Source organism: Geotrypetes seraphini, chromosome 7 (genome assembly GCF_902459505.1).
Source record: "Geotrypetes seraphini chromosome 7, aGeoSer1.1, whole genome shotgun sequence".
Classification (NCBI taxonomy): domain Eukaryota; kingdom Metazoa; phylum Chordata; class Amphibia; order Gymnophiona; family Dermophiidae; genus Geotrypetes; species Geotrypetes seraphini.
This window is the reverse complement of record NC_047090.1, coordinates 12,298,635-12,312,199: the sequence shown is the minus strand read 5'-3', so window position 1 is coordinate 12,312,199 and position 13,565 is coordinate 12,298,635. Positions and strand designations below refer to the sequence as shown.

The 13,565-nt window shown below is 43.1% G+C and overlaps 1 protein-coding gene across 1 annotated transcript in view; it reads left to right on the top strand.

Annotated features, from left to right (window-relative positions):
- The window catches only part of RFX4 (regulatory factor X4), a 177,776-nt gene that overhangs the window by 116,902 nt on the left and 47,309 nt on the right, over positions 1 to 13,565 (top strand). Inside the window, 2 exon segments of the mRNA XM_033952801.1 lie at positions 3,238 to 3,382; positions 6,236 to 6,330. Of these exon segments, the coding sequence (XP_033808692.1) occupies positions 3,238 to 3,382; positions 6,236 to 6,330 (240 nt within the window).

Sequence of the window (13,565 nt, the reverse complement as noted above, 5' to 3'; positions counted from 1 at the left end):
AGCTCTTAGGTGAAGAAGGAGCCAGTCCTTCATCTAAAAGCTGGATTCTGTAACTGGTGTCTGCCAAAAAGAACACCCCCCCCAGCAACAATCGTGGCAGGAGAGATGGCTCATCTTCCCGGCCGCGATCCACCCCCCCCATCCCCGACATGACCGGGCCAGGAGGGAGCCCAAGCCCTCCTGCCCTGGCGCCCCCCCTACACCCCCGCCCCTCCCCACTAAAATACAGGCAGGAAGGATCCCAGGCCCTCCTGCCCCGACACAATCCCCCATCCGCTGACCCGCGAGACCCCCCGTGGACCCCGCAACCCCCCTAACACACCTCCCGTACCTTAAGAACGTTGGACAGTTGGACGGGTCCCAAGCCAGTCTGTCTGGTAGGCCCGCCATTCTCAGAATGGCGGGCCTTAGGGCCTGATTGGGCCAGGCACCTCAAGCATCACCCACAGGTGGGGCCTTAGGCGCCTGGGCCAACCAGAATAGGCCCAATTGCCATAGACCCCTCCTGTGGGCGGGGCTTGAGGCACCTGGGCCAATCAGGCGCTAAGGCCCGCCATTATGAGAATGGCGGGCCTGCTGGACAGACGGGCTTGGGACCCGTCCGTCCAGCCAACGTTCTTAAAGTATGGGGGGTGTTTGGTGGGGGGCCGATCAGGGATTCTGGGAGGCCGGGCGTAGGGGGGGCTGCGTCGGGGCAGGAGGGCCTGTGATCCCTCCTGCCCATATTTTAGTGGGGGTACGGGGATCACTGGGGCAGGAGGGTTTGAGCTCCCTCCTGCCCCGATCGTGTCGGGGAGAGTGCCGGTCTCGGGGCTCCCTCCTGCCCCAGTCGTGTTGGGGGGATGGATCGTGGCAGGAGAGATGGCTCATCTCTCCTGCCACGATAGCGATCGCCCACCCCCAACTGCGACACTTCGGCATCTCCCCTGTTACGATCCTCACCCCAAAGTGCCACGGTTCGTTGGGGGTGGGTGATCGCTATCTCGGCAGTAGACATAAGCCATCTCTCCTGCCACGATCGTTGCTGGGAGGAGGTAGGCATGTTTCCCGGGCTGCTGAGCTGATCGCGCCAGCCGCCATCAGCTCAGCGGCCCCTTTTTCGGCACTTATACCTCTTTTGACTTGGTCTAAGTCAAAACATATAAGTGTCGACTAGGCAACCTGCCTAAACCTTTGGTTATACCTGCTGTACGACTATGTCTAGGTCGGCCCACCTCTCACCCTTTCCCCTCCTCTAAAAACGCCTCTTTTCGCTCTATGCGTTTAGAGGCAGGGGAAAGGCCTAAGTTGGTTTTTGATACATCTAAAACCAGCTTTGGTTATGGGTACTTGGACGATCAGGCTTTTTGATCGTCCAAGTATCCATTTAGGCCACTTTTTAGATATTTGGGTGGTTTTTTTTTTTAAATTATGAGCCCCTTAGAGTTTAGACGATATATAAATTTTAAAATAAATAATCCCACCCCAAACATGTCCACAATATATACCTCCTTGCTCTTTAGATGAACTGCAATATGAAACATCCAAATTCTGCCTTTCCAAAATCAGGATTTGGATGTTTTTAGAAGATTTTTTTTAAAGCATTTTGAGACGTCCATCTGCTTTGAAAATGAGCCCCATAATATGCAAAGAAATGCTCTCCTACTCTCCTTTCAAAAAGTGATTTCTGGACTGTGTCTGCTTATTTACCCCACCTTGAATGATATCACTGGTAAGTCAGACTAACTTAGCAGCAAAAATGAAGGAATGAGATATTTAGGGTTCAAAACAAATGCACCCCAAGCCATGTCTTCTCCATTTGACAAAAAGAATGGAGGCTTCTACAACATCAAAAATATTTTTTTTTTTCTGTTGGCAGGGCTTGTGTTGATCCCTTAACTAGGGAGTCCCACATGCATGACTGCTTGGAATTACCTGTTCTCAGAGAAAATGAAGTTAACCTGCCTGTAATAGAAGTTCTCTGAGGCCAGTGGTTTACCAGTCACCCTTCTGATTGAGCTTGTTAGTCTAATGATAGAACTGAGGCCCTATGAGGCTTCTTATATTGCATGCCCAGAGGTATGCACAAATACTAATATAGGAACAATAAAGCTACTTCAAATGCCTTTTAACCTTAAGTGGTGCTCAGAATCCAAGATGGAAGGCAAGAACTCGATGTGGGGACAAACCCCTGTAGAGATTCTTATGGTATCTATCATTGCACCATTGTTCAGTAAAAGGTGATTCAAAGCGCTTATTAAGAGTGCTCATAAGTTTCAATAATCCATATAGAGAAAAGTAATGTCCGACTATTAAATAACTTCAAATTAGTGACTTCAAAAGTAGGCTTAGCTTGAAAAATACAAACAGCGTTGGTTCAGCTAGGTTCTGACGCGTTTCGCCGCCCTGGCTTCCTCAGAGAACCCGCTAAGCTGCTGGTAAAGTTCAATTCAATACGTGTCCTGATTCAAAGAATGATTTTTCTGTTTCCTGAAGTCACTAATTTGAAGTTATTTAATAGTCGGACATTCCTTTTCTCTATATGGATTATTGAAACTTATGAGCACTCTTAATAAGCGCTTTGAATCACCTTTTACTGAACAATGGTGCAATGATAGATACCATAAGAATCTCTACAGGGGTTTGTCCCCACATCGAGTTCTTGCCTTCCATCTTGGATTCTGAGCACCACTTAAGGTTAAAAGGCATTTGAAGTAGCTTTATTGTTCCTATATTAGTATTTGTGCATTATTGATCTTTAGGAACATTTTTCTTTTTGAACATCACCCAGTCGTTTATATTGATGCCCAGAGGTATGCCAGAACTTCACTAGAAGGACAATGTCATCCAAATGTGTGACCGGTGAATTGTTATCCTCAGAGAACACCTACAGGTAAGAAACTTCATTGTCCTTGGATGACGTTACTTAAGTATGGAAGGGAGACATAGTAAGATTTAGGAAACAAGTGGATGATATTCAAAAACATTTTCCTTATAACTTTAGGGGTTTCCCAGATATATGTTAGTGGTTCAAAATCACTCCTCTTGCAGCACTGAATTTCAGTCCTGCAAATTTTGCTATCAAACAGGGGGTCGTTGCGGAATATAATCTTTAACCGGATGAATATATCAGGATAAACATGCCACTTGCTCCACTGTTCATATTCAGGAGCAAAGGGAATTAGCCCAGCTATATAAACGGTGACTGCATTCCCCTTTGGAAATCTTTCCAGGATTAATGTGCAGTTTTCATTGTAGGCATCCCGTACAGTGATTCACAGCGCGGACATCACCTTTCAGATGCTGGAAGACTGGCGGAATGTAGATCTCAGCAGTATCACTAAACAAACTCTATACACCATGGAGGATTCTCGAGAAGAGCATCGTAAACTCATCGTACATTGTAAGCTGAAAGTACAGTTCAGGTTCATTTTATGTGGAGTTTCTTAACAAATTCATTGAAGTTGAAATAATTATAATAGAACTGGGAACAGAGTGGGAATGTGGCATGGAATGCTGCCACTGTTTGGTTTTTTGCCAAGTACTTGTCACTTGGATTGGCCTCTGTGAAGATGGGATACTGGGCAAGATGGACCATTGATCTGATCCAGTAAGACTATTCTTATGATCTTACAACGTAAACACAGCCGCATTGGTGGTCATCAGTTTTGATCTTGCAAAAGAAGAAAGTGGCAACTTCTTCATCTTTTTTGTCATAGAGTAGGGTGTCCAACCTTGGTCTGCCAGTGCTGCAACCCAATGCGATTTTCCCAATAGATATGCATGAGATCTATTTGCATGAACTACCTCTACTATATGCAAATAGATATCAGTCATATTCATTGCTGAAATCATGAAAACCTGACCAGGTTATGGCCCTATGAGCTGTGAGACCGATAGTCACAGCTATTTAGTGATTGGGACTTGTATACCAGCCGGCTAAACAACAGATAGCTGGCTTTCCAGCGATATTCAGTGAGAGATAAGATAGCTATCTTCCACTGAATATCTTGCTTAGCAGTCACCACCCGTCACTTCACCACCAGGCTCCTCTGGTCACATTTTTTCCCTTCCACCACCAGGTTCTTCTGGATACACTTCACTACCAGGCTCTTCTAAACACACTTCCCTGGTCAATTTGGCCACCATAGATCGTGCCAGTCTCCACTGATCCCTCTGGTCACCACTGGATCCTCTTCATCCCTCTGGACTTCTGGGTCTGCTGGCTGCTTCCAGTACCATTACCAGTCTCTCTGATGGTTGCCACTTTTCCCTCCTGTCCCTCTGCTGATTACTCGCCAGTCACCAATAGTCAAGAGTCTCTAGTTCTTCTGGCTGCTTCTGGTACCATTACCAGTCTCTCTACTGGTTGCCACCAGTTCTGATTGACCCTCCACTGGTCACTCACCAGTCACCAACAGCCTAGGACCTCTAATTCTTCTGGATGCTTCCCTCTGGGTCTTCTAGTTGCTTCTTCTGGTCGCTCTGTTGGTCACTTGCCAATCACCATCAGCCAGGATACCTCTAGTGCCCTGGTCCTGTGGACCTTCCCACCACTGGGCACTCAAAATCATAATACCTTCAGTGCACAGGTTCCTGTGGACCTTCCTGCCACTGGTCACTCCTTGAGGACACTGGCCCCTTGATCTTGGGGAATCTCCAGTCACTCAGATATTCTCTCTGAGCACATTGGCCCCTTGATCTTAGGGAGTCTCTGGTCATTCAGACTCCCTAAGGTCTCTCCTGGTCACTCAGTTTCCACCAGTCATGGCTAGTCATCAAGCTTGAGTACTCTGGCCCCTTAGTCTCCAGGGTTTCTCCAGTTACTCCCAGCTTTATCGGTCATAGACTGGTCAAGCATAGGCTTTCTTACTAAGAGTTAGGCATTTGCCAGCATTCCTCCTCTCAAGGGTTGTCTAAACTCCAGAAGGATCTTTATTTGTCCAGATTCCCTATTCTGGAGGTCTTGTTTTCAAGTCTCTTTTTCACTCAGGGTTAGTAGAGAGCTCCCAGGTGTCTTTGCAGCATCCATATGCTTCTGATGCTGAGTCTTCCCTCTGCTGGCTGGTGACAGGGCATACACCCCATCACAGCTGGTGACCAGATATGTCAAGTGACCTAGATGGTCACTGCCAATATTTAGCAGCTCATCAGCTACATTTGCTAGCCAGACGGATCCACCTAGAAAGGCCTTTGAGATTTAACTGGCCTAGCTGGCTATGTCTCAGCCAGCCAAAAATGGACTGGAAATTCAATGCAGTCATCAGATATGGCACTAGCATTGAATTTCTGGGTTCGCCACAGACTGTAGGAGATTACCAGCCTAAATATCAGGGGGGATGTGTGTCTATCTGCTTCCTGACATGTGACAATAGTACACTGGTCTTCCTCTCTTTCAGAAGGAATTTTATAAATATGCACATGGGTAAAAAGTAAGCATTTGCTTCTCTCTGTGAAGATGTTATGAGATTTTCAAAGCAAAAGGTAGAGAACCTTCCACTTTGAAATTTAGGCCAGGAAAACTGTGCTTAGGTTTAGATCTACTCATTGAGGTGCACACATTTTCTGGAAAAAAATAACATTGAGACTGTCAAATTTTTAAATCTATACATATGCAAGTCCTCATACTCCCCTTATAGTAAGGGCATGGGATTTGATATACCAACTTTCTGGGATTACAATTAAAATGGTTTACACAGGTCCTTATTTTGTAATGGGGGCAATGGAGGGTTTACTGACTTGCCCAAAGTCACAAGGAGTCAGAGTAGAAACTGAATCTACTTCCCCATGTTCTCAAGCTCCTATACTAACCATTAGGCTACATCTCCACTCCAGAAAAGCAAGGCCTCTATAAATACCAGGGCTACTTCTCCACTCTACATCTGCTCTGCCAGACCTTAACTGTGGATTCTGCCTTATGGGTCAAAATTCTCTCTCCAGAACCCAAATTGTGTGCTGTTATGGGGTGGTAATATAAGCAAGGGAGATAAAGTACCAAAGACCATCCAGACCATTAAGGAAACTAGAAACGCTAAAATGAAACACTTAGACGCCTCTAGATATTGCATTGTAGAATGGCACCATGGCTACAGGAGCAGTTCCATGGTACCTATCAAAGACTTCTCTGTGATCCTGACTGGTGCTACTCTAGCATGCTTCTTGGAAACTGCCCTGTGATCTTGGGGCCAGAAGTGTCTGAGTGAACTGTGCTATTCTACAATATCAACTGCGGTTCATGTTTTGGTTTCTTTTCTAGTATATCAGGAATTCGATCACCTCCTGGAGGAGCAGTCACCCATTGAATCTTACATTGAGTGGTTGGATTCCATGGTGGACAGATGTGTGGTGAAGGTTAGTCAGTCTAAGCTACTATAACATAACATAACATCGAATTTCTAGACTTCATAGCCGTGAAGTTCAATGCAGCGATAACCACTATTCAAGATTTACATGGCCACCAGAAGTGCTGAAAATATATGGGAAAGTCTCTTATGTGGAGCTTACAAGCTAATAAGACAAACAGACAGACCAGACCACAAAAATAAGCATCTTGAGAGAGGCAAGGATAACATCAAAGTTTGACAGGGTTTATAGTAGCACACCAATCTGTGAGTCCATAATCACAAGGGATGGGCATTTGTTGATATCCCATGTTGAAGCACATCATTATCAAACAAAACAAGCAGAAAAAACCCCACAAAAATTCATGTTTCATTTCCTGATAATAATGTCTCCTCTTTTCAGAAAGAGTAAAGGGGGGATGGGGCTTGTATATTGCTTTTTCTGTGTGGTTACAGTCAAAATGTTTGCATAATTTAGACAGATACAATGAAGTGTTAAGTGAAGAGAGATCTGCAATGGGAATTGACCTCACAAGCTCAGGATGCTGAGACAGCTGCTCTAACCACTAACCACTCCTCCATTCAAAACTTTGCACATAGTGAGGCCTCTTTCAAAAGTGTGTGCACTCCCAGACTCCTCCCATGAAAAAAAGGTTGAAGATCGGCCCTCGTCTGCTGGGCCTTGAGCATCTGAGCATGCTCAAGGCCCAGCAGACGAGGAGTCTGATCTTCTAGAGTGCCCAGATGAGGGTAAGAAGCGGCGGGGGGGTGCCCAATTGTGTCGGGGGGGGATGTCGGATCGTGTCGGGGGGGGGGGTGCCCAATCATTTCGGGGGGGGGGTCGGATCGTGGCGGGGGGGTGCCGGTTCGAGGCAGGGGGGTGCCGGATCGCAGGGGGGGGTGCCTGATCGCAGTGGGGGGCCTTCGAGGGGAGCAATGCCGGTTCTCGGGGGGGGGGGGAACGCTTCAAAGCGAGTTTCCATTATTTCCTATGGGGAAACTCGCTTTGATAAACGAGCATTTTGGATTACGAGCATGCTCCTGGAACGGACTATGCTCGTAATCCAAGGTACCACTGTAATTTACTAAGCGAGTTACAATAAAATATAAAATAAACATACAGTTTAACGTACAACTTAAAATGGGTTAGACGGACAGACATATAAACAAACATTTAAACACTAGAAGCAAGATTTTATAGGTTATACGGTGATTAACGGGGAGCCAATGCGAATCAATCAAAAAGGGAGTTACATGATCAAATTTTTTTCCGTTGTGGATGATTTTAACAGCGGTATTTTGAATTATTTGTAAACGTTTCTTTTCCTTTTGAGTGATATTTAAAAATAGTGAATTGCAATAATCGAGCTTAGCAATGACAAGTGAATGTATTAAAAGATTTAATGATTTAGGTTCCAAAAACTTGGACATAGAACGGATCAAACGCAAGCGGTAAAAACAGCATTTGACAACATTACTAATATGATCGTGATACAGTAATGTGTCATCGATAATAATCCCAAGTATTTTCAATGATGATACTAGGTTTAGATGTATATTATTAATAGTAAATGGAGCGGCCAGATTTAACACCTGTTTCCATAGAAAAAGTAGTGCTTTAGTTTTTGTTATATTTAAAGCTAATCTATTTAGAGTGAGCCAATTTTTAATTTTTTCTAATTTTTGGTTGATCTGGTGTATTTCGTCTTTGTTTTCTGGATTGAGGGGATGAGTCAGCTGAATATCGTCTGCGTAGGCATAGGTAGTAAAGCCGATTGATTGACATAGACTTAGTAAGGGAGAAAGAAAAATATTAAAAAGTAATGGAGACAGAATGGAGCCTTGAGGAATGCCATAGTTAAGAGTGAAAGGGTTTGAGACTGTGTTATTGAAATGCACCGTAGATGAACGATTAGATAGAAAGGAAGTAAACCACTGCAAAGTTAGATCGCAGACGCCTATGGTTTTTAACCTGTCTAGGAGCAGAGTGTGGTCAATGGTGCCAAATGCTGCGGACAGATCCAGGGAAAAAAGTATAACGGAATTATGATGGTCTAAATGATAAATTATATTGGTGGTAAGACCAATCAGTGAGTATTCTGTGTTATGATATTTTTCTAAATCCTGTTTGGTTAGGATGTAAAACATTAGTAGATTCAACGAAGTCAGATAGTGGGTCAAATACTACTCAAGTTCCCAGCAACGATTCTCCCTCAGTGCATCACTCCCCCCAAATGCACAGCTGGACTGGATTATTTCCAGGTTGTTTCTTTAGCCAGAACCAGTCCTGGGTTGAGGGAGGGTTGGTACACAGTTAATAGGGCTTTAGAGGGAGGGTTCCCGTAAGAGGGAGAAAATTAAAAAATATTGATAACTGGATAGACGTTGGAAATATTCTGGTTATTACTGTATCCTATGCTATACCATACCATATTCTGAATGTTGTGTATTTATATCATCAATAAAAGGTGAACAACTAACCAGAACAAGTCCTCTGATTCCCAGCCAGGGCTTAAGTAACACACTACACTACCGACATGCTAGTTTAAAACACTTTGGGGAGCAGTGTTTCCATTTAGGCACCCCAGCACAGTAGAGGGGTGCTTATCCTATAGCAACTGACACCCCAGTTCCTTACAGAAAGGTAACATTAACCTGGCTGACATAAATGGACGCTCACAGAACCTATACTATTAAAGCTGTGTGTGTATAATTTGGAGATATTCCCATGCTCTGCAGTTTCCCACTATAGCTCTCGTGTGCTACCTTTTAGAATTTTGCAAATTGCCCTTCGCTTATCAGTGTAAGTAAATAGAAAATGCGCAAATTGCCTCTCCATGGTTGAACCAGTTCTGCTTTTCCCTACTTTATTCAGCGTCAGGACTTTCAGTTCAAGCAGCTTCCAACTATTCCATTCCTCTCATAGCCCCACATTCACCACACTATAATGTTATCAGGCTACACAAAATAGGCTCAATCTACCCAACATCTTCATAAGAACATAAGCTGTCCCTCTGCTGGGTCAGACCTGAAGTCCATCATGCCAGCAGTCCGCTCACGCGGCGGCCCGACAGGTCCAGGACCTGTGTAGTAGTCCTCTATCTATACCCCTCTATTCCCTTTTCCTTCAGAAAATTGTCCAATCCCTTCTTGAACTCCAATACCGTACCCTGACCTATCACACTCTCTGGAAGCGCGTTCCAGGTGTCCACCACCCGTTGGGTGAAGAAGAACTTCCTAGCATTGGTTCTGAATCTGTCACCTTTTAATTTTTTCCGAATGCCCTCTCATTCTTGTAGTTTGTCGAAAGTTTGAAGAATCTCTCCACTTTCTCTATGCCCTTCAAGATCTTGTAAGTCTCTATTATGTCCCCTCTAAGTCTCCGCTTCTCCAGCGAAAAAAGCCCGTCTCTCTAATCTTTCAGCCTATGAAAGGTTTTCCATACCTTTTATCAAACGTGTCGCTCTCTTCTGAACCCTCTCGAGTATCGCCATATCCTTCTTTAGGTACGGCGACCAATATTGGACACAGTACTCCAGATGTGGGCGCACCATCGCCCGATACAATGGCAGGATAACTTCTTTCGTTCTGGTTGTAATACCCTTCTTGATTATTCCTAGCATTCATGGGTACCTTCTTTATTCATTTACATTTCTCAAGCATGCATATAAACAGAGCAGAGCCTCTGGGCCCTTGCTACCCTTCCCAAACCAGACCATGTTAGAATTCCTTATATACAAAACACACAGCTTGGGATAAATGACTAATCAAAACATTCTCTTCCTATATTTCCCCAAACATCAATATTTCCTTTCAATGTGTAAGACAATTAAAACAATTTCTACTGTGTCAGAGGTCTCTGTTATTCCAGGAAACAAAACTATCTGGCAGCTGACTGATGCATACTGATTGTTCACTTGCACATTTGTTGGAATACTTTTGTTTCCTGGAAAAACAGAGACCCCTGACACAGGCAATCTTGCTGAAACACGGCTGTGTTGGGTCAATTATTATCAAGAAAGGACTCTGTTGGCATCTGTAGTTTGCTCCTTGGTTGCCAGTATTTCTTCTGCAGAGATTGCTCTTCTTCCTTTGTTGTGTGCCACCACGAAGCAGGACCAACACATAAGGAAACTTTATCTTCTAGAGCAGAAGATAAGCACAATATAGATGGTTGAGATGAATCCAAATTCCTTAAATTCTTCATCAGAGTTGAAGAAGGGACAGATGATCTGACCAAGATAAGAGTAGCAAATTAATAACCCAACAAAGATAGTAAGACCTACAGAATTCATATGAACAGAGATTAATTGGATACCGCCTAATGATTGCATAAAAAATACAGAGATGAGCATATCATACTGAATATTAAAATCTCCCCAAAACAAGTGGCATAGTAAAATGAGATGACAGCTCTTGAAGAGAAACTGAAATGAGATCTTAATCTGCAGAACTCAGAGATGGTGAAAAATATATAAAGGAGACAAATAGGATCAGGAATATTAAGAAGAACCAAAATTGCTTCTGGATAAGGAAGTGAAAGAGAAGTTCACAAGAGGCAGGTCTGATTCATTTCTTTGACTGGGTGATCAGAGAGTTGGATTGAGGGAGATGTGGTGTATTTAGATTTTAGCAAAGCCTTTGACTCAGTTCTGCATTGGTAACACTGATAAGGGCCCTAAAGTATCGGACTGGGTTAGGATCTGGTTGAGTGGCAGGTTGGTGGAGGGTAGTGGTTCCAGTGATGTACTGCAAGGTTTGTTTCTTGGGTCTGTTCTTTTTAGCATGGACTACATGAGGAAGGACTTAGTGAAGCTTGAAGAATGGTCCAGAATTTGTCAGCTAAGATTTCATGCTAAAAATTGAAGAATTATGTATTTGGGCTGCGAAATCCCGAGAGAACAGTACATTTTAGAGGGGTGAAGAACTCTTGTGCACAAGAGAGAAGAGAGACTTGGATGTGATCGTATGTGATAATCTTAAAATAGCTAAGCAGGCAGAAAAGGCAATGGTGAAAGCTAGAAAGATGCTTCGGTGCATAGGGAAAGGAGTTGGTGTTCAGATTAGAGAATGACACGGTGACAAAATTCATCACCGTTCCCGTCCCTGTGGATAACTGCAGGAAACCATCTTCATGTTATTCTTTAAGGAGAGAGGGAAGAATCAGAGTATGAATGGCCACATCCACTGACCCGCAAGCTTTGCTTTGAAGAATGATGGTGTAGAAGGACTGAGGTTGAAACAGACACTACAGAATGACAGTCTCTGTATCCAGAGCAGATATTGTGATGTCATAATGCCTCATTCCACCAGTGCCTAAGAGCCAATCACATCAGTGATGTCACAATGGCTTCATTATCCTTGGCTCCCATAAGAATCAGAGTATGAGTGGCCACAACCACTGACCCGCAAGCTTTGCTTTGAAGAATGCTGGTGTAGAAGGACTGAGGTTGAAATAGACACTAGAAAATGACATGGGTTTATTTCCCGCGGTATCCGCGGGGACGGGAACGGTGATGAATTTTGTCACCGTGTCATTCTCTAGTTCAGATTTTCTGTCTAAAAGGCATCAATTCAATTTTTTTTTTTTTTTGAGGGGAAATTGTGGGTTCCACAAGGCTCAGCTGTTTCGCCTTTACTTTTTAATTTGTACATTAGCCCTTTGGTTGAATAGTTGACAAGTCAAGAAATATTTGTATTAACTTATGCTGATTACATTTTTATCTTAAGCCATGCTCTGGAGAATTTTCAGGAAGCATATGGCTTTGCTCAGAATATAATTAAATTAGTTGATGATTGGACATCTAATAATTTTTTGAAATTGAATACGCAAAAAACCAAGTTGGTTTGCTTTGGCAATTCGGAAGGGTCTATTGGTATAAGATTAGTACTGCATACAGGAGAATCACTTAGAGTAGAAGAGAAATCTAGGGTCGTGGGTTTTATATTTGACTTTTGAGAATCACTTTAATGAGGATTTTTTTAAAATTATGTCAACTGCTTGTAATTCATTGTTTTATCTTCAAATACTATTTGAATAGTAGTGAGATCAATTGTTTAACCTCATTTGGATTACTGTAACTCATTATATTGTGGTGTTACATTGAATTTGGAAATAGGTTGTAACTACTTCAAAATACAGCAACCCACCTGATTATTAAAGCCAAAAAATGTGATCGGGTTACCCCACTTTTAAGCCAGTTGCATTGGTTAACGATTGAGAAGAGAGTCAATATTAAGATCTGTAATATGCTTAAGTGGTATATCAAATGTTAATAAACATATCCAAATTATTACATGGTATGGTGGGACCAGAGGGTTTACTGAGGTATCTATCTTTTCCAGGAAATTGGATTGCTTCCCATTTTCAACAGTCTTTGAAACTTAGTTATCCAATGATCAACATATTCCCTTGAAGTCTTTTGAGTATATAAGTACTAAGCTTTGGAATAGTCTTCCAACAGAATTAAGGAAAATTTCTTCATACTATATTTTTTGAAAAATATTAAAAACTTGTTGTTTTTCATTGATTTCATATAAGAACTAATGAAACTTCCGATGTAAGTGTTGTTATTCACCTAGAATCTAATTTGAGTTTAGAGCGGGCTATAAATGCTATAGAATAGAATCAACATTCAGTGGTCTAAGCCTTGAAAAAACCTTCCGTAGGTGAAACATGTTGGCTCCTATTTCCCTGAAAAGAAGACCACAATTAAAAGCTAAGTACCCTTGAAGGGTTGTTAATTGAAAAGTAAAGTTTGTTAGTAAAAATTGATAGTGGCTCCAGTAAGGAGGTAGTACATAAAGCCTAGGGCAGTGAAATCTTCTGAGGAGCTGGGGATTATACATTGGAGGTGAGGAATTTGAGATATATACTGAGTTTGGTATATGTCTTGGTGAGAGTTTGATTGATGATCCTCACAAGAACATTTATATATAGAAATTGAATGCCATTTGGATAAGTAGAATAGAATCTAATATAATAAAACGGTAAGCCGCGCATGCGCACTTCCTAAGCGTGCGTCCATTTTCCGTGAGCTGTAGCTAGGAAGTGCGCATGCGCGGTTCACCCCCTGCCCTCTCCGTCGCCTCCCGGCTCCAGCGGCGTGACAGTTTTCAAAGAGCCGCGGGATTCTTTCAACGCAGAACCACCAGCCGTTAAAGCTCCTGGCGCTGACTCCCGACGGTGGAGGAGAGGCAAGGTAGAAGAAGATTTCCGCTGCCCGGCACCCAAATCCTTTGCCG